The sequence below is a fragment of the Ranitomeya imitator genome, chromosome 1 (assembly GCF_032444005.1).
Source record: "Ranitomeya imitator isolate aRanImi1 chromosome 1, aRanImi1.pri, whole genome shotgun sequence".
In the NCBI taxonomy this organism is placed as follows: Eukaryota; Metazoa; Chordata; class Amphibia; order Anura; family Dendrobatidae; genus Ranitomeya; species Ranitomeya imitator.
Genome location: NC_091282.1, coordinates 531878032 through 531903479, shown reverse-complemented (window position 1 = coordinate 531903479; position 25448 = coordinate 531878032). Strand labels below are relative to the sequence as shown.

The 25448-nt window shown below is 40.5% G+C and overlaps 1 protein-coding gene across 2 annotated transcripts in view; it reads right to left on the bottom strand.

The window, feature by feature from the left end:
- Positions 1-25448, bottom strand: part of PAX5 (paired box 5) — a 517932-nt gene that overhangs the window by 415896 nt on the left and 76588 nt on the right. For both annotated transcript variants that reach the window (XM_069767486.1, XM_069767494.1), the window contains exon 4: positions 7738-7802. In XM_069767486.1, coding sequence (XP_069623587.1) covers positions 7738-7802 — 65 coding nt within the window. The remainder of the gene's footprint in view (positions 1-7737; positions 7803-25448) is intronic.

The window sequence follows — 25448 nt, the reverse complement described above, 5'->3', positions numbered from 1 at the left end:
TGTCCCATTAACAGTGCAGCAGCCAATCAGTGCGCTCAGTGGCTCTAGATGGGGCATAATGTCTATATTGGCAAAGCTGCTGAACTCATTGATTGGTTGCTGCTCTGTCGACGTTACATCAGCGCCGCACCCAATGCCGGACCAGGAGCGTTGCCAGTGGATCGGGGAAGGTTAGTTCAGAGTGATTTATTTCTTTATAATAACCTGCAGCCAAGGCCATTCATTTGTGGAAAATTAATAACCGCCTTTAACTACATCTCACAATTACTGAATACATGACATAATTTAAGTACTTTACGTTGGACGGGGAGATACTGTTTCTGCTTGTGGAGACCATCAGCTAGCACCAAAAGACTCATAGGTCAAGCAATGCTCTCTAGGAAAAGGGTGTAAAGTTAGCTCCCCTCCAGAAGGAAGAGGGCTGAATACCTGCTGCCACCTATTGCAGGTAGCTACTCTGTAAATCAATGTTTGACCCTTTGGTGAGCCTTGGAACGTGACTAGGGATAATTAACAGAACCAGATACTTCTTCAAAAGGAAAAGATACTGGATGCCTCAGAAAGAAGTTTTCCACCAGACCTCTTTCAAAGGGATTTCACCTAGCCATTCAGCACCCTGCACTGTGCTTAACCCCCTTCTGCCAGCTGACGGAATAGTACGTCAGCTGGCAGATCCCCTGCTTTGAGGTGGGCTCCGGCGATGAGCCCACCTCAAAGCCGCGACATGTCAGCTGTTTTGTACAGCTGACATGTGCGCGCAATGAGCGCGAGCGGAATCGCGATCCGCCCGCGCCCATTAACTAGTTAAATGCCGCCGTCAAGCGCTGACAGCGGCATTTAACTAGCGCTCCCGGCCGCGCGGCCGGGGGTGCTCACACTGCGGACCCCCGTCACATGATCGGGGGTCAGCAGTGCATCGCCATAACAACCAGAGGTCTCCTTGAGACCTCTATGGTTGTTGATGGCCGATTGCTTTGAGCGCCACCCTGTGGTCGGCGTTCAAAGCAACCCTGCATTTCTGCTACATAGAGGTGATCTGTACTTCACCTCTATGTAGCAGAGCCGATCGAGTTATGTATGCTTCTAGCCTCCTATGGAGGCTATTGAAGCATGCCAAAATTAAAAAAAAAAGTGATTAAAAATATAAAAAAAATAAAAAATATATAAAAGTTCAAATCACCCCACTTTCGCCCCAATCAAAATAAAACAATTAAAAAAAAATCAAACATACACATATTTGGTATCGCCGCGTTCAGAATCGCCCGATCTATCAATAAAAACAAAGGATTAACCTGACCGATAAATGACGTAGCGAGAAAAATAATCAAAACGCCAAAATAACGTTTTTTTGGTCGCCGCGACATTGCATTAAAATGCAATAACGGGCGATCAAAAGAACGTATCTACACCAAAATGGTATCATTAAAAACGCCAGCTCGGCACGCAAAAAATAAGCCCTCACCTGACCCCAGATCACGAAATTTGGAGACGCTACGGGTATCGGAAAATCGCGCATTTTTTTTTTTTTTTTTTAGCAAAATTTGGAATTTTTTTTCACCACTTAGATAAAAAATAACCTAGACATGTTTGGTGTCTATGAACTCGTAATGACCTGGAGAATCATAATGGCAGGTCAGTTTTAGCATTTAGTGAACCTAGCAAAAAAGCCAAACAAAAAACAAGTGTGAGATTGCACTTTTTTTGCAATTTCATCACACTTGGAATTTTTTTCCCGTTTTCTGTTACATGGCATGGTAAAATCAATGGTATCTTTCAAAAGTACATCTCATCCCGCAAAAAATAAGCCCTCACATGGCCATATTGACGGAAAAACAAAAAAGTTATGGCTCTGGGAAGGAGGGGAGCAAAAAACAAAAATGAAAAAGCGGAAAAAGCTCCAGGGGTGAAGGGGTTAAAAAGTGGCAAGAAGCCCGAAACAGAAGTGTGTGGATGGGTGTCTTTTGCTATTAGAGAAAAGTGGTTTTGCTTAATATATTAAGTAATGTTGCAATGTTGAAAGAGGACCTTTCACCAAAATTTACATGTTAAACTGGACACACAATGTAATGGCTACAAAGCGGAATAAAACATTTTTTTTTGTTTCTTTTATTTTGCCTATGTGTTTCAGAGATACTAGCAATCAAAGTATTTGGCACATAATGAGTAAATTATAGTTAAGTCCAAGCGGATGCCATCACATAATTTACACTACGGGCATATACTTCTTCTCCCTGTATGAGTTGCTATTACTCTGGGAGTGTTCTTCTTCTCCCTGTATGAGTCACTATCACTGGGGGAGTGTACTTCTTCACCTTGTATTAGTTGTCATCACGGGGGCGAGTTTTTCTTCTCCCTATGTGAGTTGCTATCACTGCGGCCTATACCTATTCATCCTGTATGATTTGCTATCACTGGGGACGTGTACTTCTTCTCTCTGTATGAGTTGTTATCAATGGGACGGGTACTTCTTCTCCCTGTATGAGATGTTATAATCAGGGGCGTGTACTTCTTTTCCCTGTATGAGTCGCTATCGCTGGGGGAGTGTACTTCTCCTTGTATGTGGCACCCCAGGAGTCCGGTTGCCACAGTGTCATTACCTCCCTCAAAGGGGTTGATGACATGCCTGGAAGCAAGAAGGGATTCCCTTAGCAGGTACGCTGGCATACAACACCTTTCCTGACTCCAGACCAGAAGGGGGAGCTCTAAACCCCGTTTCAGGGTAGCTTCCCTATAAGTTCTGGTCTGTGCTAGCATTTCTTCTGCAGTGTTGCTATCAGTGTGTCCAGAGTGGGAGAAGAGGGTTGCATTGACAATCCAAGTCATTGGGCAGCACTTTGAACACATTTTATAAGTGGTCATAAACTTATAAATAACTCATGAAGGAATAAAGTTCCTTTAACCCTGCTGTTGTCTTCGGTCTGGGGAGACCGATTTTGAACTTTGGTATTTTTTGGGGTGTTCAAGATACGGTTCTGAAACTTGTGGTTGATTGACTTAAATGAGGATGGGTTGGTCGGCCACGGGTTTCAGAGCCGCATCTTGAATATTTTAAAGAATATTGAAGTTCAAGGTAAGTCGTTTTTGACCAAAGACAACAGCAGGGTTAAAACCAAGCACACCATTGTTTTTCTTGTGTAATTCTCCATAAGTCTGATGTGTCCCATGACCCTCTTCCCATTGGAAAAAATAAAGTTAGATCCAAAATGGCCACCATGGTCACCACCCATCTTGAAAAGTTTTTCCCCTCCCATATACCAATGTGCCACAAATGGGAAGTTGATATCACCAACCATTCCCATTTTATTTAGGTGTATCCATATAAATGGCCCACACTGTACTTCTTCTCCCAGTATGAATCGCTACCACTGGGGGAGTGTACTTCTTCTCCCTGCATGAGTCGCTCTCATTGGGAGAGTGTACTTCTTCTCCTTGTATGATTTGCCATCACTGGGGGTGTGTACTTCTTCTCCTTGTATGAGTTGCTATCACTGGGGGTGTGTACTTCTTCTCCTTGTACGAGTCACTATCACTGGGGGAGTGTACTTCTCCCTGTATGAGTCGCTATCACTGGGGGAGTGTACTTCTCCCTGTATGAGTCGCTATCACTGGGGGAGTGTACTTCTCCCTGTATGAGTCACTATCACTGGGGAAGTGTACTTCTCCTTATATAAGTCGATTTGCTATCACTGGGGGAGTGTACTTCTTCTCCCTGTATGAGTTGACTCGCTATCACTGGGGGAGTGTATTTCATCTCCCTGTATGAGTCGCTGTCGCTGGGGGGTGCACTTCTCCCTGTATTAATCGCTATCACTGGGGGAGTGTACTTCTCCCTGTATGAGTCGCTATCACTGGGGGAGTGTACTTCTTCTCCCTGTATGAGTCGCTATCACTGGGGAAGTGTACTTCTTCTCCTTAGGCTATGTTCATATTACGTTAATGTGACCGCGCTAACGGACAGCATTGCACGGCGAAATTAACGCCGTGCAATGCGTCCGTTAGCGCGCCCATTAACAGCAATGGGGACGCGCATCACTAGCGCGTGCCATTTTCGGCACACGCTAGCGATGTGCCGGTGTTTTGTGGCGTGCCGCGGACGCTGCTTGCAGCGTCCGTGGCGCGCCCGAGGTCCGTTCCCCGCTCTCGCAGATCAGAGATCTGCGAGAGCGGGGACGTTTAACGCGACCCCATAAAACAACATTGCGTTAGCGCAATCTGCTAGCGCTAGGCGCTAAACGGATTGCACTAACGCAATATGAACCTAGCCTTATATGAGTCAATTTGCTATCACTGGGGGAGTGTACTTCTTCTCCCTGTATGAGTTGACTCGCTATCACTGGGGGAGTGTATTTAATCTCCCTGTATGAGTCGCTATCGCTGGGGGGTGCACTTCTCCATGTATGAGTCGCTATCACTCATACTGCTCATACTGTAATTTTAACAGAGAAAATTACAGTATGAGCATTCTATGTGCTCCCACCTTACTACTTTGATCATTTGGTTTTTTTCATCTACTGGCAAATCATTAAAACATGTCTGAATATAGCATCCAAGTCGCATATCTGGATTTCAGAGGTAATGTTTACAAAGCACCCCAACAAAAAAAGAATGGAACTCTAATGAGCATGTGTATGGCCATTCACTCATATGGCTGTCATTTAGATTTCTGAGACACAGACTGTTTTTAGCTCACAAAATAAAACAAGTTTAAGGACGAGTTAACTTTTTTGTTTGCTTTTTTATCTTTTGTCTTTATTAGCAGAACATAAAAAATATACTTGCAAGCCTTTGAAACAGATCAGTTGTGCTCTTGTCTTACTTATTTGTAAACCTGCCTGATGAAGGAGTCTCTTTTCTCGAAAAAACTTACATATCAGTGGGTACGGAAAGTATTCAGATCCCTTTAAATTTTTCACTCTTTGTTTCATTGCAGCCTTTTGTGATATTTCAGTTTTTCTTTTTTAATAAATTTGCAAAAATTTCTCCATTTCTGTTTTTTTAAGTCAAAATGGGGTGCAGAGTGTACATTAATGAGGGAAAAAAAACTTTTTTGAATTTACCAAATGGGTGCGTTGAAACAAACAGTGAAAAATTTAAGGGGTCTATCTTAATACTTTCAGTACCCACTGTATAATTATGCAGGTTAAACAGTAAACATAACACCCTTAGAACACTTTTAGTCTATCTCTTGTTTAGGTATATACATAGATTTTTCTAGCAAACACAGTACCACAATATATCAATTGCTATATATTTTTTATCAGAGAAAATATTCTAATGCACTTAGTCATTCTAATGTTAGTAGTGTTACAGAGTAACTCAATTTTTAATTTTTATTTCAGAAATCAACAGTCCATATGAAATGTAGCAACTTTGTAATATGTCTTATCAGCTAAATCTGCTTGCTTATCTACTGTAATCTCAAAACTAGTTTAAAAATCGGCACAATCTGTATTCAGATTTTCACACTATGAAGATTGAAATTACCAGTTGGTCATAAGATTCTAAGGAAGGGGAGAGAGAAGTTAGAGGCAGACACATTCATTCTGCTCTGTGGTAGAACTTGCAGCAGGATGTCTCTGTCTGCCAATAGCTCCTCTTTCCTATCTCAGTAATGTACTTCTTCTCCACTATGAGTTGCTATCACTTGAGGAATAAATTGGACATGTGCACGGCCTCATAGAAAAACATTGATGCGAGTGTGATCTTCACCGAGCACAGATTTTAATTCTGAACCCAGACTTAAAAAACAACCTCAGAGGAGAAAGAAGCAGATTTGTCTGATAAGATATATTTAAAAAAAAAAAGCTTATTTTCATGTTTGCTACTGATTTATTTACCCCTTAATGACCTTGGGATTTTCCGTGTTTTTCACTCCCCTCCTTCCCAGAGCCATAAACTTTTTTATTTTTCCATCAATTTGGCCATGTGAGGGCTTATTTTTTGCTAAACAAGTTGTACTTTTGAACGACATCATTGGTTTTACCATGTCATGTACTAGAAAACGGGAAAAAAATTCCAAATGCAGTTAAATTGCAAAAAAAGTGCAATCCCACACTTGTTTTTTGATTGGCTTTTTTGCTAGCTTCACTAAATGCTAAAACTGACCTGCCATTATGATTCTCCGGGTCATTACGAGTTCATAGACACCAAACATGTCTAGGTTCTCTTTTATTTAAGTGGTGAAAAGAAATTGTGCCATTTTCCGATACCCGTAGCGTCTCCATTTTTCATGATCTGGCGTTGGTTGAGGGCTTATTTTTTGCGTGTCGAGCTGGCATTTTTAATGATACAATTTTGGTGCAGATACAATCTTTTGATCACCCGTTATTGCATTTTAATGCAATGTCGTGGCGACCAAAAAAACGTAATTCTGGCATTTTGAAATTTTTTCTCGCTACGCCGTTTAGCGATCAGGTTAATCCTTTTTTTATTGATAGATCAGGCGATTCTGAATGTGGCGATACCAAATATGTGTAGGTTTGATTTTTTTTATTGATTTATTTTGGATGGGGCGAAAGGGGGGTGATTTAAACTTTTAGATTTTTTTTATTTTTTTCACATTTTTTTAACTTTTTTTTTTTACTTTTGCCATGCTTCAATAGCCTCCATGGGAGGCTAGAAGCTGGCACAACTCGATCGCCTCTGCTACATAGCAGCAATCATCAGATCGCTGCTATGTAGCTGAATTTCAGGTGTGCTATGAGTGCCGACCACAGGGTGGCGCTCACAGCAGGCCGGGATCAGTAACCATAGAGGTCTCAAGGACCTCCATGGTTACCATTCTGATGCATCGCTGACCCCCAATCATGTGACGGGGTCAGCGATGCGCTTATTTCTGTCCGGATGGCCGGAAGCGCCGGTTAAATGCCACTGTCAGCGTTTGACAGCGGCATTTAACTAGTTAATAGCGGCGGGTGAAATCGCGATTCACCCGCCGCTATTGCGGGCACATGTCAGCTGTTCAAAACAGCTGACATGTCCCGGCTTTGATGCGGGCTCACTGCCGAAGAATGCATCAAAGCAAGGGATCTGACCTCTGATGTACTATCCTGTCCGAGGTCAGAAAGGGGTTAAATTAAAATGACAGTTACTCTATGAGCAGGATTTTTTAGATTTACATAAGAAGCTTTCAATTCCGCGTATAGATTTACTGTTGTAATGTTTGTTGCATTGTTTTCAGATCACTTTTAACAAGGCAGTTGATCAGTTGGGTATTAATTATTGTTCATCCTGAAGTTAGCACATCAATTAAATTTCCCCACTAACACTGCTAATGACAGTTTCATTTTAAAAATATTAGAAAACGTTTCCCACCTCTCTACTTAAAAGTGCAACTACATAAAGAAGCGAGATGAATAAACGATGGAGAGGGGAGAGGAACATATTTAAACTAGTTACTGGCTAATGATGCATAAAATGTTATGAATAAGTATCTATTTTTTGATTTATTACTTTAATTACCCAACATACCATGGTCCCCCGTTAGCGTTTTTGGTGTAGATTTCAATTTTCTGTCCCAGGGTAAAATCTATTTATCATAATAATCAGTAAAACACAAAACCCTTTAACAGTATTTATAAAATTAATTTACCATGTTCAGCCCCTGGAGGATGACAAAGGAGTTTGATTTCTGGAGAATGGGTGTGCAGCCGTGTTTTATGTAAAATGATCTATCCAAGCCAATAATGAAACTTTCTCACAGATCTTCTCCTTATAGTGTTATTAATAGTTCCTTACCTATGCTGTGGTTTGAAGGTGGTACTTGCTGGTTTGTGGGCTGCTGAACTTTTGTTCGGATGATCCTGTATTCAGATGAAAGATATGAATTAAACTTTTGCTACAATACCAAAGATATATTTACAATATTTTCTTTGTTACCTGCATAGTGTAAACATATACAATAGCCCTGTGCAGAGATTGAAACCTGTGACATCAGCCACAATGTGGCTCATAATCTAATTCCCTTTCTCAGACATGTATACTTTGTAGGGCCAATTTCCCTGTTGATATGGATGGAAAGACAGTGGGGAAGAAAGTATTTAGTCAGCCACCAATTATGCAAGTTCTCCCACTTAAAAAGATGTAAAACGATGAGAAAGGCCTGTAAGTGACATCATAGGTAGACCATAACCATGAGAGTCAAAATGAGAAAACAAATCCAGAAAATTACCTTATCTGATTTGGCAAGATTTATTTTGCAAATTATGGTGGAAAATAAGTATTTGGTCACCTAAAAACATGCAAGATTTTTGGCTCTCACAGACCTGTAACTTCTTCTTTAAGAGGCTCCTCTGTCCTCCACTCATTAACGGTAATAATGGCACCTGTTTGAAGTTGTTATTAGTATAAAAGACACCTGTCCACAACATCAAACAGTCACACTTCAAACTCCACTACGGTGAAGACCAAAGAGCTTTCAAAGAACACCAGAAACAAAAATGTAGTCCTGCATCAGGCTGGAAAGACTGAATTTGCAACAGGCAAGCAGCTTGGTGTGATGAAATCAACCGTGGGAGCAATAATAAAAAAAACGGAAGACATACAAGACCACTGATAATCTCCCTCGATCTGGGGCTCAACGCAAGATTTCACCCCGTGTGGTCAAAATGATCACAAGAACAGTGAGCAAAAATCCCAGAACCACATGGGGGGACCTAGTGAATGACTTGCATAGAGCTCGGACCACTGTAACAAAGGCTACCATCAGTAACAAACTAAGCTGCCAGGGAGTCAGATCCCACAGTGCCAGACGTGTCCCCCTGCTTCAGCCAGTACATGTCCGGGCCTGTCTGAAGTTTGCTAGAGAGCATTTGGATTATCAAGAATAGTATTGAAAGAATGTCATATGGTCTGATGAAACCAAAGTAGATCTGTTTGGTAGAAACAAAACTCGTTGTCTTTGGAGGAGACAGAATGTTGAGTTACATCCAAAGAACACCATACCTACTGTGAAGCATGGGGATGGCAACATCATGTTTTGGGGCTGTTTCACTGCAAAGGGACAACGACGACTGATCGGTGTACAAGAAAGAATGAATGGGCCATGTATCGTGAGATTTTGAGTGCAAACCTCCTTCCATCAGCAAGGCCATTGAAGATGAAACATGGATGGGTCTTTCAGCATGATAATGATCCCAAGTACACCACCAGGGCAATGAAGGAGTGGCTTCGGAAGAAGCATGTGAAAGTCTCCAGATCTCAACCCCATAGAAAACCTTTGGAGGGAGTTGAAAGTCCGTGTTGCCCAGTGACAGGCCCAAAACATCACTGCTCTAGAAGAGATCTGCATGGAGGAATGGGCCAACATACCACCAACAGCGTGTGCCAAACTTGTAAAGACTTACAGAAAACATTTAACCTCTGTCATTGCCAACAAAGGACATATAACAAAATATTGAGATGAACTTTTGTTAATGACCAAATACTTAATTTCCACCATAATTTGCAAAATAAATCTTGTCAAATCAGACAAGGTGATTTTCTATATTTGTTTTCTCATTTTGACTCTCATAGTTGTGGTCTACCTATGATGTCAATTACAGGCCTCTCTCATCTTTTTAAGTGGGAGAACTTGCACAATTGGTGGCTCACTAAATATTTTTTCCCCACTGTATGGAAGGAGACTGGAGCAAACTAACACAGATATAGGGGAAACCATACAAATTATATACAGTGGGTACGGAAAGTAGTTAGACCCTTTTAAATTTTTCACTCTTTGTTTCATTGCAGCCATTTGGTAAATTCAAAAAAGTTCATTTTTTCTCATTAATGTACACTCTGCATCCATCTTGACTGAAAAAAAACAAATGTAGAAATTTTAGCAAATTTATTAAAAAACAAAAACTGAAATATCATATGGTCATAAGTATTCAGACCCTTTGCTCAGACACTCATATTTAAGTCACATGCTGTCCATTTCCTTGTGATCCTCTTTGAGATGGTTCTAAGACCTCATAGTTCACGGTGCATGTAAGACCAAATGAGAATCATGAGGTCAAAGGAACTGGCCAAGGAGCTCAGAGACAGAAATGAGGCAAGGCACAGATCTGCCCAAGGTTACAAAAGAATTCCTGCAGTACCCAAGTTTCCTATGAGCACAGTGTCCTCCATATACCTTAAATGGAAGAGGTTTGGGACCACCAGAAGCCGTTTTAGACCTAGCCGTCCTGCCAAACTGAGCAATCATGGGAGAAGAGCCTTGGTGAGAGAGGTAAAGAAGAACCCCAAGATCACTGTGGCTGAGCTCTACAGATGCAGTAGGGAGATGGGAGAAAGTTCCGCAAAGTCAACTATCAGTGTAGCCCTCCACCAGTCGGGCATTTATGGCAGAGTGGCCCAACGTAAGCCTCTCCTCATTGCACGACATATGAAAGCCCGCATAGAGTTTGCTAAAAAACACTTGAAGGACTCCCAGACTATGAGAAATAAGATTCTCTGGTTTGATGAGACGAAGATAGACCTTTTTGATGATAATTCTAAGAGGTATGTGTGGAGAAAACCAGGCACTGCTCATCACCTGCCCAATACAATCCAAACAGTGAAACATGGTGGTGGCAGCATCATGCTATGGGGGTGTTTTTCAGCTGCAGGGACATAACTACTGGTTGCAATTGAAGGAAACATGAATGCAGCCAAGTACAGAGATATCCTGGATGAAAACCTCTTCCAGAGTGCTTTGGACCTCAGACTTGGCCAAAAGTTTACCTTTCAACAAGACAATGACCCTAAGCACACAGCTAACCTAACAAAGGAGTGGCTTCAGAACAACTCTGTAATGATTATTGACTGGCCCAGCCTGAGCCCTGACCTAAACCCAATTGAGCATCTCTGGAGAGACCTGAAAATGGCTGTCCACCAACGTTCACCTTCCAACCTGATGGAACTGCAGAGGATCTGCAAGGAAGAATGGCAGAGGATCCCCAAATCCAGGTGTGAAAAGCTTGTTGCACCATTCCCAAGAAGACTCATGGCTGTACTAGCTCGAAAGGGTGCTTCTACTCAATACTGACCCATGGGTCTGAATTAATGATGAGCGAGTATACTCGTTACTTGAGATTTCTTAACATGCTTGGGTGTTCTTCGAGTATTTGGGGCTTGCACTGAGATTATGTTTGAGTCGATGCAGCTGCATGCTTTGAGGCTGCTAGACAGCCTGAATACATGTCAGGATTCCCTAACAAACAGGGAACCCCCACATGTATTCAGGCTGTTTAACAGCTGCAAATCATGCAGCTGTGGTGACTCAAACATAATCTCCGAGCATGCCCAAAATACTTGGAGAACACCCGAGTATGCTTGGAAATCTCGAGTAACAAGCACACTCGCTGATCACTAGTCTGAATACTTACGACCATGTGATATTTCAGTTTTTCTTTTATAATAAATTTGGAAGTATTTCTACATTTCTGTTTTTTTCAGTCAAGATGGATGCAGAGTAATAATCTTTATTTTTTTATATAGCGCTAACATATTCCGCAGCGCTTTACAGTTTTGCACACATTATCATCACTGTCCCCGATGGGGCTCACAATCTAGAATCCCTATCAATATGTCTTTGGAATGTGGGAGGAAACCGGAGTGCCCGGAAAAAACCCACGCAAACACAGAGAACATACAAACCCTTTGCAGATGTTGTCCTGGGTGGGATTAGAACCCAGGACCCCAGCGCTGCAAGGCTGCAGTGCTAACCACTGCGCCACCGTGCTGCCCCCAGAATGTACATTAATGAGAAAAAAAATGAACTTTTTTGAATTTACCAAATGGCTGCAATGAAACAAAGAGTGAAAAATTTAAAGGGGTCTGAATACTTTCCGTACCCACTGCAAATAATGGCTATCTTAGGCTAGGATTACACGAGGTAATCTCATCCGATTGAACTGTGATGATTACGCTATTCACACGCTGATCAGAATTTGATCATAGTGTGATCATGGTGTGATCTGGTTATCTCAGATGAGGAGAAGTTAGAGAGAAAAAATTCTCCTTTGTCTCCACTCTGTCAGCGTATGAAAATCGAACTGCACCCAGATGTCATCGGAGTGCAGACTGATGATTTCCACTAACTAATTGGGTTGCTTGGCCGAGTAAGATACAAACATCATATGCAAATTGATGTTCACCACCTATTTCTTTTGGAAATGCTTTATTGCATATGCATTTTTTTAACTCATCAAATTCTGCATCGAATATTGGAAAATGGCTGAACAGTTATTAGTGCAGAACAGTAAGATTAGATTTAAAAAAGTATCTTAACTTCTTAAATATCTTAATAAACTATCAAAGTAACATGTAATCCTGACCAATACTGGAGCATGTGTAATAGACAAAACAATGTTTAGCGCTGCTGCCAAGGAGCAATCAGGGAGCAATGACTTCAGACGACAACATGTGCAGGAAAGTTTTTATTTCTTAGGACAATAGAAAAACATAATTTTATATCCATTCGTTTTAGATTAAAAGGCTCTTACAGTTGAGTTACGTTCTCCACTGTATATTGGCTCTATAAATGGGATATCTTCAGTGCTTTCTATTGACTCTATAAATGGGATATCTTCTGCTCTGTATATTCGCTCTATAAATGAGACATCTTCTGTGATTTAAATTGGCTCTATAAATGGGATATCTTCTGCGCTGTGTATTCGCTCTATAAATGGGATATCTTCTGCGCTGTTTATTGGCTCTATAAATGGGATATCTTCTGCGCTGTTTATTGGCTCTATAAATGGGATATCTTCTACGCTGTATATTGGCTCTATAAATGAGATATCTTCTGTGCTGTGTATTCGCTCTATTAATGGGATATCCTCTGCTCTGTATATTGGCTCTATAAATTGGATATATTCTGCTCTGCTTATTGGCTCTGTAAATAGGATATCTTCTGCTCTGTATATTGGCTCTATAAATGGGATATCTTCTGCTCTGTATATTGGCTCTGTAAATGGGATATCTTCTGTGCTGTATATTGGCTCTATAAATGGGATATCTTCTGTGCTGTATATTGGCTCTATAAATGGGATATCTTCTGTGCTGTATATTGGCTCTATAAATGGGATATCTTCTGTGCTGTATATTGGCTCTATAAATGGGATATCTTCTGTGATGTATATTGGCTCTATAAATAGGATATCTTCTGTGCTGTATATTGGCTCTATAAATGGGATATCTTCTGCGCTGTATATTGGCTCTATAAATGGGATATCTTCTGTGATGTAAATTGGCTCTATAAATGGGATATCTTCTGCGCTGTGTATTAGCTCTATAAATGGGATATCTTCTACGCTGTATATTGGCTCTATAAATGAGATATCTTCTGTGCTGTGTATTCGCTCTATTAATGGGATATCCTCTGCTCTGTATATTGGCTCTATAAATGGGATATCTTCTGCGCTGTATATTGGCTCTATAAATGGGATATCTTCTGCGCTGTATGTTGTTTCTATAAATGGGATATCTTCTCTTCTGTAAATTGGCTCTATAAATGGGATATCTTCTCTTCTGTATATTGGCTCTATAAATAGGATATATTCTGCACTGTATATTGGATCTATAAATGAGATATCTTCTCTTCTGTATATTGGCTCTATAAATGGGATGTCTTCTGTATATTGCTCTCGAACTTCAGTTTTCCATAATTATATTAACATAATAAGATGTCAGTTTGCCTCTATCAATGAGATATCGTCTGCCATGTATATTGCCTCTATAAATAGGATATCTTCTGTGCTGTATATTGGCTCTATAAATAGGATATCTTCTGCGCTGTATATTGGCTCTATAAATGGGATATCTTCTGTGCTGTGTATTCGCTCTATAAATGGGATATCTTCTGCGCTGTTTATTGGCTCTATAAATGGGATATCTTCTACGCTGTATATTGGCTCTATAAATGAGACATTTTCTGTGCTGTGTATTCGCTCTATTAATGGGATATCCTCTGCTCTGTATATTGGCTCTATAAATGGGATATCTTCTGCTCTGTATATTGGCTCTATAAATGGGATATCTTCTGTGATGTAAATTGGCTCTATAAATGGGATATCTTCTGTGCTGTATATTGGCTCTATAAATGGGATATCTTCTGCGATGTAAATTGGCTCTATAAATGGGATATCTTCTGTGCTGTATATTGGCTCTATAAATGGGATATCTTCTGTGATGTAAATTGGCTCTATAAATGGGATATCTTCTGTGATGTAAATTGGCTCTATAAATGGGATATCTTCTGTGATGTAAATTGGCTCTATAAATGGGATATCTTCTGCGCTGTGTATTAGCTCTATAAATGGGATATCTTCTACGCTGTATATTGGCTCTATAAATGAGATATCTTCTGTGCTGTGTATTCGCTCTATTAATGGGATATCCTCTGCTCTGTATATTGGCTCTATAAATGGGATATCTTCTGCGCTGTATATTGGCTCTATAAATGGGATATCTTCTGCGCTGTATGTTGTTTCTATAAATGGGATATCTTCTCTTCTGTATATTGGCTCTATAAATAGGATATATTCTGCACTGTATATTGGATCTATAAATGAGATATCTTCTCTTCTGTATATTGGCTCTATAAATGGGATGTCTTCTGTATATTGCTCTCGAACTTCAGTTTTCCATAATTATATTAACATAATAAGATGTCAGTTTGCCTCTATCAATGAGATATCGTCTGCCCTGTATATTGCCTCTATAAATAGGATATCTTCTGTGCTGTATATTGGCTCTATAAATAGGATATCTTCTGCGCTGTATATTGGCTCTATAAATGGGATATCTTCTGTGCTGTGTATTCGCTCTATAAATGGGATATCTTCTGCGCTGTTTATTGGCTCTATAAATGGGATATCTTCTACGCTGTATATTGGCTCTATAAATGAGACATCTTCTGTGCTGTGTATTCGCTCTATTAATGGGATATCCTCTGCTCTGTATATTGGCTCTATAAATGGGATATATTCTGCTTAATATATTGGCTCTATAAATAGGATATCTTCTGCTCTGTATATTGGCTCTATAAATGGGATATATTCTGCTCTGCTTATTGGCTCTGTAAATAGGATATCTTCTGCTCTGTATATTGGCTCTATAAATGGGATATCTTCTGCTCTGTATATTGGCTCTGTAAATGGGATATCTTCTGTGCTGTATATTGGCTCTATAAATGGGATATCTTCTGTGATGTAAATTGGCTCTATAAATGGGATATCTTCTGTGATGTATATTGGCTCTATAAATAGGATATCTTCTGTGCTGTATATTGGCTCTATAAATGGGATATCTTCTGTGATGTAAATTGGCTCTATAAATGGGATATCTTCTGCGCTGTGTATTAGCTCTATAAATGGGATATCTTCTACGCTGTATATTGGCTCTATAAATGAGATATCTTCTGTGCTGTGTATTCGCTCTATTAATGGGATATCCTCTGCTCTGTATATTGGCTCTATAAATGGGATATCTTCTGCGCTGTATATTGGCTCTATAAATGGGATATCTTCTGCGCTGTATATTGTTTCTATAAATGGGATATCTTCTCTTCTGTAAATTGGCTCTATAAATGGGATATCTTCTCTTCTGTATATTGGCTCTATAAATAGGATATATTCTGCACTGTATATTGGATCTATAAATGAGATATCTTCTCTTCTGTATATTGGCTCTATAAATGGGATGTCTTCTGTATATTGCTCTCGAACTTCAGTTTTCCATAATTATATTAACATAATAAGATGTCAGTTTGCCTCTATCAATGAGATATCGTCTGCACTGTATATTGCCTCTATAAATAGGATATCTTCTGTGCTGTATATTGGCTCTATAAATAGGATATCTTCTGCGCTGTATATTGGCTCTATAAATGGGATATCTTCTGTGCTGTATATTGGCTCTATAAATGAGACATCTTCTGTGCTGTGTATTCGCTCTATTAATGGGATATCCTCTGCTCTGTATATTGGCTGTATAAATGGGATATCTTCTGTGCTGTATATTGGCTCTATAAATGGGATATCTTCTGCGCTGTATATTGGCTCTATAAATGGGATATCTTCTGCGCTGTATATTGGCTCTATAAATGGGATATCTTCTGCGCTGTATATTGGCTCTATAAATGGGATATCTTCTGTGCTGTATATTGGCTCTATAAATGAGACATCTTCTGTGCTGTGTATTCGCTCTATTAATGGGATATCCTCTGCTCTGTATATTGGCTCTATGAATGGGATATCTTCTGTGCTGTATATTGGCTCTATAAATGGGATATCTTCTGCGCTGTATATTGGCTCTATAAATGGGATATCTTCTGTGATGTAAATTGGCTCTAAAAATGGGATATCTTCTGTGCTGTGTATTCGCTTTATAAATAGGATATCCTCTGCTCTGTATATTGGCTCTATAAATGGGATATCTTCTGCGCTGTATATTGGCTCTATAAATGGGATATCTTCTGTGCTGTGTATTCGCTTTATAAATAGGATATCCTCTGCTCTGTATATTGGCTCTATAAATGGGATTTCTTCTGCGCTGTATATTGGCTCTATAAATGGGATATCTTCTGTGCTGTATATTAGCTCTGTAAATGGGATACCTTCTGTGATGTAAATTGGCTCTATAAAAGGGATATCTTCTACGCTGTATATTGGCTCTATAAATGAGACATCTTCTGTGCTGTGTATTCGCTCTATTAATGGGATATCCTCTGCTCTGTATATTGGCTCTATAAATGGGATATCTTCTGCGCTGTATATTGGCTCTATAAATGGGATATCTTCTGCGCTGTATATTAGCTCTATAAATGGGATATCTTCTCTTCTGTAAATTGGCTCTATAAATGGGATATCTTCTCTTCTGTATATTGGCTCTATAAATAGGATGTATTCTGCACTGTATATTGGATCTATAAATGAGATATCTTCTCTTCTGTACATTGCCTCTATAAATGGGATATCTTCTGCGCTGTATATTGGCTCTATAAATAGGATATCTTCTGCGCTGTATATTGGCTCTATAAATGGGATATATTCTGTGCTGTATATTGGCTCTATAAATGGGATATCTTCTGTGCTGTATATTGGCTCTATAAATGGGATATCTTCTGTGCTGTATATTGGCTCTATAAATGGGATATCTTCTGTGATGTAAATTGGCTCTATAAATGGGATATCTTCTGCGCTGTATATTGGCTCTATAAATGGGATATCTTCTGTGATGTAAATTGGCTCTATAAATGGGATATCTTCTGTGCTGTGTATTCGCATTATAAATAGGATATCCTCTGCTCTGTATATTGGCTCTATAAATGGGATATCTTCTGCGCTGTATATTGGCTCTATAAATGGGATATCTTCTGTGCTGTATATTGGCTCTATAAATGAGATATCTTCTACGCTGTATATTGGCTCTATAAATGGGATATCCTCTGCTCTGTATATTGGCTCTATAAATGGGATATCTTCTGCGCTGTATATTGGCTCTATAAATGGAATATCTTCTGTGCTGTGTATTCGCTCTATAAATGGGATATCCTCTGCTCTGTATATTGGCTCTATAAATGGGATATCTTCTGTGCTGTATATTGGCTCTATAAATGAGATATCTTCTGTGCCGTGTATTCGCTCTATAAATGGGATATCCTCTGCTCTGTGTATTCGCTCTATAAATGGGATATCCTCTGCTCTGTATATTGGCTCTATAAATGGGATATCTTCTGCGCTGTATATTGGCTATATAAATGGGATATCTTCTGCGCTGTATATTAGGTCTATAAATGGGATATCTTCTGTGATGTAAATTGGCTCTATAAATGGGATATCTTCTACGCTGTATATTGGCTCTATAAATGAGACATTTTCTGTGCTGTGTATTCGCTCTATTAATGGGATATCCTCTGCTCTGTATATTGGCTCTATAAATGGGATATCTTCTGCTCTGTATATTAGCTCTATAAATGGGATATCTTCTGCTCTGTATATTAGCTCTATAAATGGGATATCTTCTGCGCTGTATATTAGCTCTATAAATGGGATATCTTCTGTGATGTATATTGGCTCTATACATGAGATATCTTCTACGCTGTATATTGGCTCTATAAATGGGATATCTTCTGTGATGTAAATTGGCTCTATAAATGGGATATCTTCTGCGCTGTATATTAGCTCTATAAATGGGATATCTTCTGTGATGTAAATTGGCTCTATAAATGAGATATCTTCTACGCTGTATATTGGATCTATAAATGAGATATCTTCTGTGATGTAAATTGGCTCTATAAATGGGATATCTTCTGCACTGTATATTGGTTCTATAAATGAGATGTCTTCTGTGCTGTATATTGGTTCTATAAATGGGATATCTTCTGCATATTGCTCTCGAACTTCAGTTTTCCATAATTATATTAACATAATAAGATGTCAGTTTTGAGAAAAGGCCAACATATAGAGGTGACAATGGAATTATCTTTGATGCAGATCATGAGCTGAAACTTGCAGTGAAGGATCCTCCCCATGCAGTACAATTGGTGGAGAAAGATTGAACTTGGTGGATCTAGGTCTTTTTTCAACCTATGCAACTATGTGACATGTAAAATATGCTCATGCTATTACAGTACACATTACATGCACACAAGCATATATGAAATAGCACACACATAACACATGCATATTCACAATAACATTTTTGTGATGCACTTGTTCAGATGGTTAGCCAATATTTGTTATTATTATTCAGAATTTTAACTATCAAAGACTGACCGTCATTTATAAACAGAAATCAGGTGTGAACAGGTGCAATCTAAGAGTAGCCATCTCCATATATAACCATCAAATAAAGTTGCACTCTAACGCTATAGTATGCAAACATAAATATATGAAAATAGAATTGTATAACTGCTTAGGTCAAATAGGTCAAAATGAAGATACTTAACACATAAATTGGAGTTTAACTTTATGCACTATCTATCTTCATTTTAACCTATTTTCTAGAGCAGTAATGGCTAGGCCCACTCATCTAATCCATGATGAGCTGTAGCATACCACAAATCTTACTCAATTATCTTTGGTGCAATTGGCTAAATTTGTAGTAAAATGCTTTGAAAAGTCGCAACATTTTTGCACAACTCGGTGTTATGCAAAATCTAACATTTCAAAGTGTTTTATGACAGATTTATGCATTATTTGCTGTGATAAATTGGGGGTCGTATTTTCTTAGACTTGGATATTGGCGTGGTCAGAGACGCCATTCATGTCTGAGATTTAAAAAGTCGTCCACTGATTTTTCTTTACAAACCGGATAACTGGATGTATAGTGCCGAAAATTTCAGTTTCATTCATTTCCCAAGCTCTTCCCAATTCTCCACCTTTACCACTTAAGGCCAGTCTCACACGTCCAGATAATTCCGGTACCAGAAAAATTGGTACCGGAATTATTCGTGTCCGTGTGCTTACGTTGAACATCAGTGTGGCACACGTGCGGCAGCCGTGTGCCGCCTGTGTGCCGACTGAGGACCACACGGACCATGCAGGAGACAGTGCTAGAGTTAAGCGCTGTCCCCTACGTGCGGTGCTGAAGCCGGTATTCATCCCTTTCTGCCCAGCAGCGTTTGCTGGAAAGAAGGAATGAAGGGGGCAGATTACCGGCAACTTTATTTTAAAAACAAAAATAAATTTAAAAAAAAGATTATTCATTCCTTCTTTCCAGCGAACGCTGCTGGGAAGAATGGATGAATACCGGCTTCAGCACCACATGCGGTGGGGATAGCGCTTACAGTAGCATCCGTGTGCGGTACGTGTTTTACACGGACCCATTGACTTTAATGGGTCCGTGTGATCCGTGCGCTCCCACAAACACTGACATGTCTCTGTGTTTTCCAAACAGACACACGGTCTGTGAAAACACACTGACATGTGCAGAGACACATTGATTTTAATGTGTCTACGTGAGTCAGTGTCTCCGGTACGTGAGGAAACTGTCACCTCACTTACTGGAGCCACTGACGTGTGAAACCGGCCTAAGGGTAATTGTCTGACGATATAAGCTGCTCAACCCTTGGGCAGCATGAATCGAAGCCTGGCTGCTTGATTGCAGACACATAGATTATACTATGAAATAAACCACATGTATACACTGGGTGAGAACTGTCAGTCACCTGCAGAGGCGATGGGAAGAGCCGGCTGAGGGAGAAGACGAACTATGGTTCCCAGCTGGATCTTCAAACTATATTTTCTCTGAAATGCTCCAGAGAATAAAATATCAGGATGGTTTGGGCAGCATGAATCGCTTAACAGGTTTCTTTTAAGTGTAAGAAATGTTGCCAAAAAGTGACATTTGTTTAGTATGGTGTGTATCTAAAGAATTGTGCAGTGCATTTCTGCAGCTCTATCAGCAGGTTACACATGCTCTGTAATCAATTCAGAAATTATTTCCACTTAGCATTTATGATTTAGTGTAAAATCATGCAGAATTTTGCAAAGACATTGTATGAACAGCGTATGTAAATTCTTTATGTACTGAAACTATGAAAATCAGCTTGGAAATTACTTTGAGAGCTAGTGGTGAGTAGATGAGGTAGTGATTTTATGCATCAATTTGGCCTAAAAAGCAACATTTATATTAAATGTTTTGCAATATACAGATTTTATATATACAGTATATATATATACATATATATATATGTATATACAGTGGGGCAAAAAAGTATTTAGTCAGTCAGCAATAGTGCAAGTTCCACCACTTAAAAAGATGAGAGGCGTCTGTAATTTACATCATAGGTAGACCTCAACTATGGGAGACAAACTGAGAAAAAAAAATCCAGAAAATCACATTGTCTGTTTTTTTATCATTTTATTTGCATATTATGGTGGAAAATAAGTATTTGGTCAGAAACAAAATTTCATCTCAATACTTTGTAATATATCCTTTGTTGGCAATGACAGAGGTCAAACGTTTTCTGTAAGTCTTCACAAGGTTGCCACACACTGTTGTTGGTATGTTGGCCCATTCCTCCATGCATATCTCCTCTAGAGCAGTGATGTTTTTGGCTTTTCGCTTGGCAACACGGACTTTCAACTCCCTCCAAAGGTTTTCTATAGGGTTGAGATCTGGAGACTGGCTAGGCCACTCCAGGACCTTGAAATGCTTCTTACGAAGCCACTCCTTCGTTGCCCTGGCGGTGTGCTTTGGATCATTGTCATGTTGAAAGACCCAGCCACGTTTCATCTTCAATGCCCTTGTTGATGGAAGGAGGTTTGCACTAAAAATCTCACGATACATGGCCCCATTCATTCTTTCATGTACCCGGATCAGTCGTCCTGGCCCCTTTGCAGAGAAACAGCCCCAAAGCATGATGTTTCCACCACCATGCTTTACAGTAGGTATGGTGTTTGATGGATGCAACTCAGTATTCTTTTTCCTCCAAACACGACAAGTTGTGTTTCTACCAAACAGTTCCAGTTTGGTTTCATCACACCATAGGACATTCTCCCAAAACTCCTCTGGATCATCCAAATGCTCTCTAGCAAACTTCAGACGGGCCTAGACATGTACTGGCTTAAGCAGTGGGACACGTCTGGCACTGCAGGATCTGAGTCCATGGTGGCGTAGTGTGTTACTTATGGTAGGCCTTGTTACATTGGTCCCAGCTCTCTGCAGTTCATTCACTAGGTCCCGCCGCGTGGTTCTGGGATTTTTGCTCACCGTTCTTGTGATCATTCTGACCCCACGGGGTGGGATTTTGCGTGGAGCCCCAGATCGAGGGAGATTATCAGTGGTCTTGTATGTCTTCCATTTTCTAATTATTGCTCCCACTGTTGATTTCTTCACTCCAAGCTGGTTGGCTATTGCAGATTCAGTCTTCCCAGCCTGGTGCAGGGCTACAATTTTGTTTCTGGTGTCCTTTGACAGCTCTTTGACTCCAAACTCCACTATGGTGAAGACCAGACTGTTTGATGGTGTGCACAGGTGTCTTTTTATACTGATAACAAGTTTAAACAGGTGCCATTACTACAGATAATGAGTGGAGGAAAGAGGAGACTCTTAAAGAAGAAGTTACAGGTCTGTGAGAGCCAGAAATCTTGATTGTTTGTTTCTGTCCAAATACTTATTTTCCACCATAATATGCAAATAAAATGTTAAAAAAACACACAATGTGATTTTCTGGATTTTTTTTTCTCAGTTTGTCTCCCATAGTTGAGGTCTACCTATGATGTAAATTACAGACGCCTCTCATCTTTTTAAGTGGTGGAACTTGCACTATTGCTGACTGACTAAATACTTTTTTGCCCCACTGTATATATTAGTGATGAGTGAATATACTCGTTACTCGAGATTTCCCGAGTATTTTTTAGTGCTCGAAAATTTAGTTTTTATTGCTGCAGCTGAATGATTTACATCTGCTAGCCAGCATAAGTACATGTGGGGGTTGCCTGGTTGCTAGGGAATCCCCACATGTATTTAAGCTGGCTAACAGATATAAATCATTCAGCTGCAGCAATAAAAACTAAATTTCCAAGCACTAAAAAATCCTCGGAGGACCCCCGAGCGTGCTCGGGAAATCTCAAGTAACGAGTATATTCGCTCATCGCTAATATATATATATATATATATATATATATATATATACATATATATACAGTAAATATATATTATATATATACAATTATAGGGTTATAATTATAGTCAAACTATTTAAATAATGTAGTGAGGTTAAATATTAAAATATAGCCATTGTTTTGTTATTTCTGTATTTATTTTTGTTATGAAAACAAAGGATTCCCTGTAAGATCTCCCTCTAGTGTTAAATGCTATGTACTGCAATATTTAAATGGAATGCATGAGATTGTAAAGAGACCTACAAGGTAAATTGTTATTTTTTTAACCTAAATTAGGCAATTGCATTTGTGTGGCTATGCTATTCAGTACAATTAAAACAAGTACTGTCGTATCTGCAAAAAAATGATGCATGCAGCATTTTGCTTTCCGAATGGTCTGTATGGAAAATCATTATTATGTATGAGCACAGTGGCTGATATTGGTCAGCGTGCTATCTGTAAATTGTAGTACAGAACACTGACACTGACTTTCATCTTAAAGAATGCTCAGAGAAAGAGAGGTAGGCTTTAAACTCTGTCAAAATGATCTCACTGATGTATTCACTGTTAATTCTGCATCCAGCTTTGTATTATTTCTATTGAAAACATACTACAATAATGCTTTATTCAACAAGGCATACATTTAAAGTTTTTTTCATAAAAATCAAGTTATCCCCTATCCATCGGATAGATAACAATTACTGATTGCTTGGTTTCCAACTACTGGACAGCATCGGACTGGAGCACCTTGGGCCCTCCAGAGAAAATCATTCTTGGGGCCCACTATGTAGCTACATAGAAATAGATACAAGACCACCAATTGTGCGGTAAAAGCGCTAATATCAGGGTATAATATAAGGTAGTACATGTCTTAATTATGTAGCAAGGGTTGGGGTAGCCCCCTCGCAGAATATAATTTAGCCCCCTCACAGAATATAATTTAGCCCCCCCATAAAATATAACCCAGTACCCTCTAATAGAATATAATGCAGCACCCCACAAAATATAATGCAACCCCCTCAGGTGTAACGCAGTCCCCACCACAGAATATAATGTAACACCCTCATAGGGTATAATGCAGCCCCCTCATATAGTATAATGCAGCCCCCACAGAATATAATGTAGTCAACTGAGAGAATGCAGCCCCACCACAGAATATAATGCAGCCCCCCCATAGAGTATACTGTAGCCCACTCACATAGTATGATGTAGCCCCCCATAATATAATGTAGTCCCCTGAGAATAATGCAGTCCCCCCACAGAATATAATGTAGCCCCCTCATAAAGTATAATGTAGCTCCTCTCCACCCCCATCATTGTCCTCATCACCACCTCCATCATTGCCTTCTCCCCCACCACCCCTATCATTCTCCCCCACCACCTCCATCACTGCCCATTCCACCACCTGCATCATTGCCTCCTCCCCACCATCATTGTCCATTTCATCACCTGCATCATTGCCTCCCCCCACCACCATCATTGCCTCCCCCACCATCCTTACCCATCACCTCCATCATTGCCTCCCCCCACGACCATCATTGCCCATTTCATCACCTCCATCACTGCCTCCCACCACCACCATTGCCCATCATCTCCATCATTGCCTCCCACCACCACCATTGCCCATCACCACCATCATTGCCTCACCCACCACCATCATTGCCCATCACTTCCATCATTGCCTCCCCACCATCATTGCCTATCACCTCCATCATTGCCTCCCATACCATCATTACCTATCACCTCCATCGCCTCCCCTCACCCTCATTGCCCATCACCTCCATCATTCCCTCCCTCACCATGATTGCCCATCACCTCCATCATTGTCTCCCCCACCATCACTGCCCATCACCTCCATCATTGCCTCCCCTCACCCTCATTGACCATCACCTCCTTCATTCCCTCCCTCACCATGATTGCCCATCACCTCCATCATTGTCTCCCCCACCATCACTGCCCATCACTTCCATAATTGCATCCCCTCACCTCCATCATTGCCCATCACCTCCATCATTGTATTCCCCCCACCATCATTGCCCATCACCTCCATCATTGTCTCCCCCAACCACCATCATTGCCCATCACCTCCATCATTGTCTCACCCACCAATATCATTGTAATTCACCACACACACAGCTCACCGTAGCTCATCACACACACACACACACACACACACACTCTCACACACACACACACACACACTCTCTCTCTCACACACACACTCTCTCTCACACACACACTCACTCACACACACACACAGGCAGGCAGGCAGGCACACACGCAGGCACGCAGCACAGCTCACCTCCCCGCAGCAGCAGCTCATTCCAGCAGTCTCTTCCTCACTGGATTCCTGGAAGCTTTCTGACTGAGACAGCAGCACGCTGAATGATGACGTTATCCAGCTGGGCTGTCTCAGACAGGAAGCAGGACACTGGGAGGTGAGCGCTCTGTGAGTCTGTGTGCCTGCGTGTGTATGTGTGCGGTGCTGTGTGTGTGGGTGTGCGGTACTTTGTGAGGCCAGTCTCACACATCCAGATAATTCCGGTACCGAAAAAATCGGTACCGGAGTTATCCGTGTCCGTGTGTCCGTGAGCTCACGTAGGCCATCCGTGTGGCACACGTGCGGCACACGTGTGCCGCCCGTGTGCCAACTGGGTACCACACGGAGCGTGCAGGAGACAGCGCTAGAGATAAGCGCTGTCCCCTGCATCTGGTGCTGAAGCCGCCATTCATATCTTCTCTCCAGCAGCGGTCGCTGGAAAGAAGATATGAAAAATCAATTTTTTTTTGTTTTTCGTGTTTTAAATAAAGATCCCTGTCCCCACCCCCCTCCCACCCCCTGTGCGCCCGCCCGCTGTTAATAAAATACTC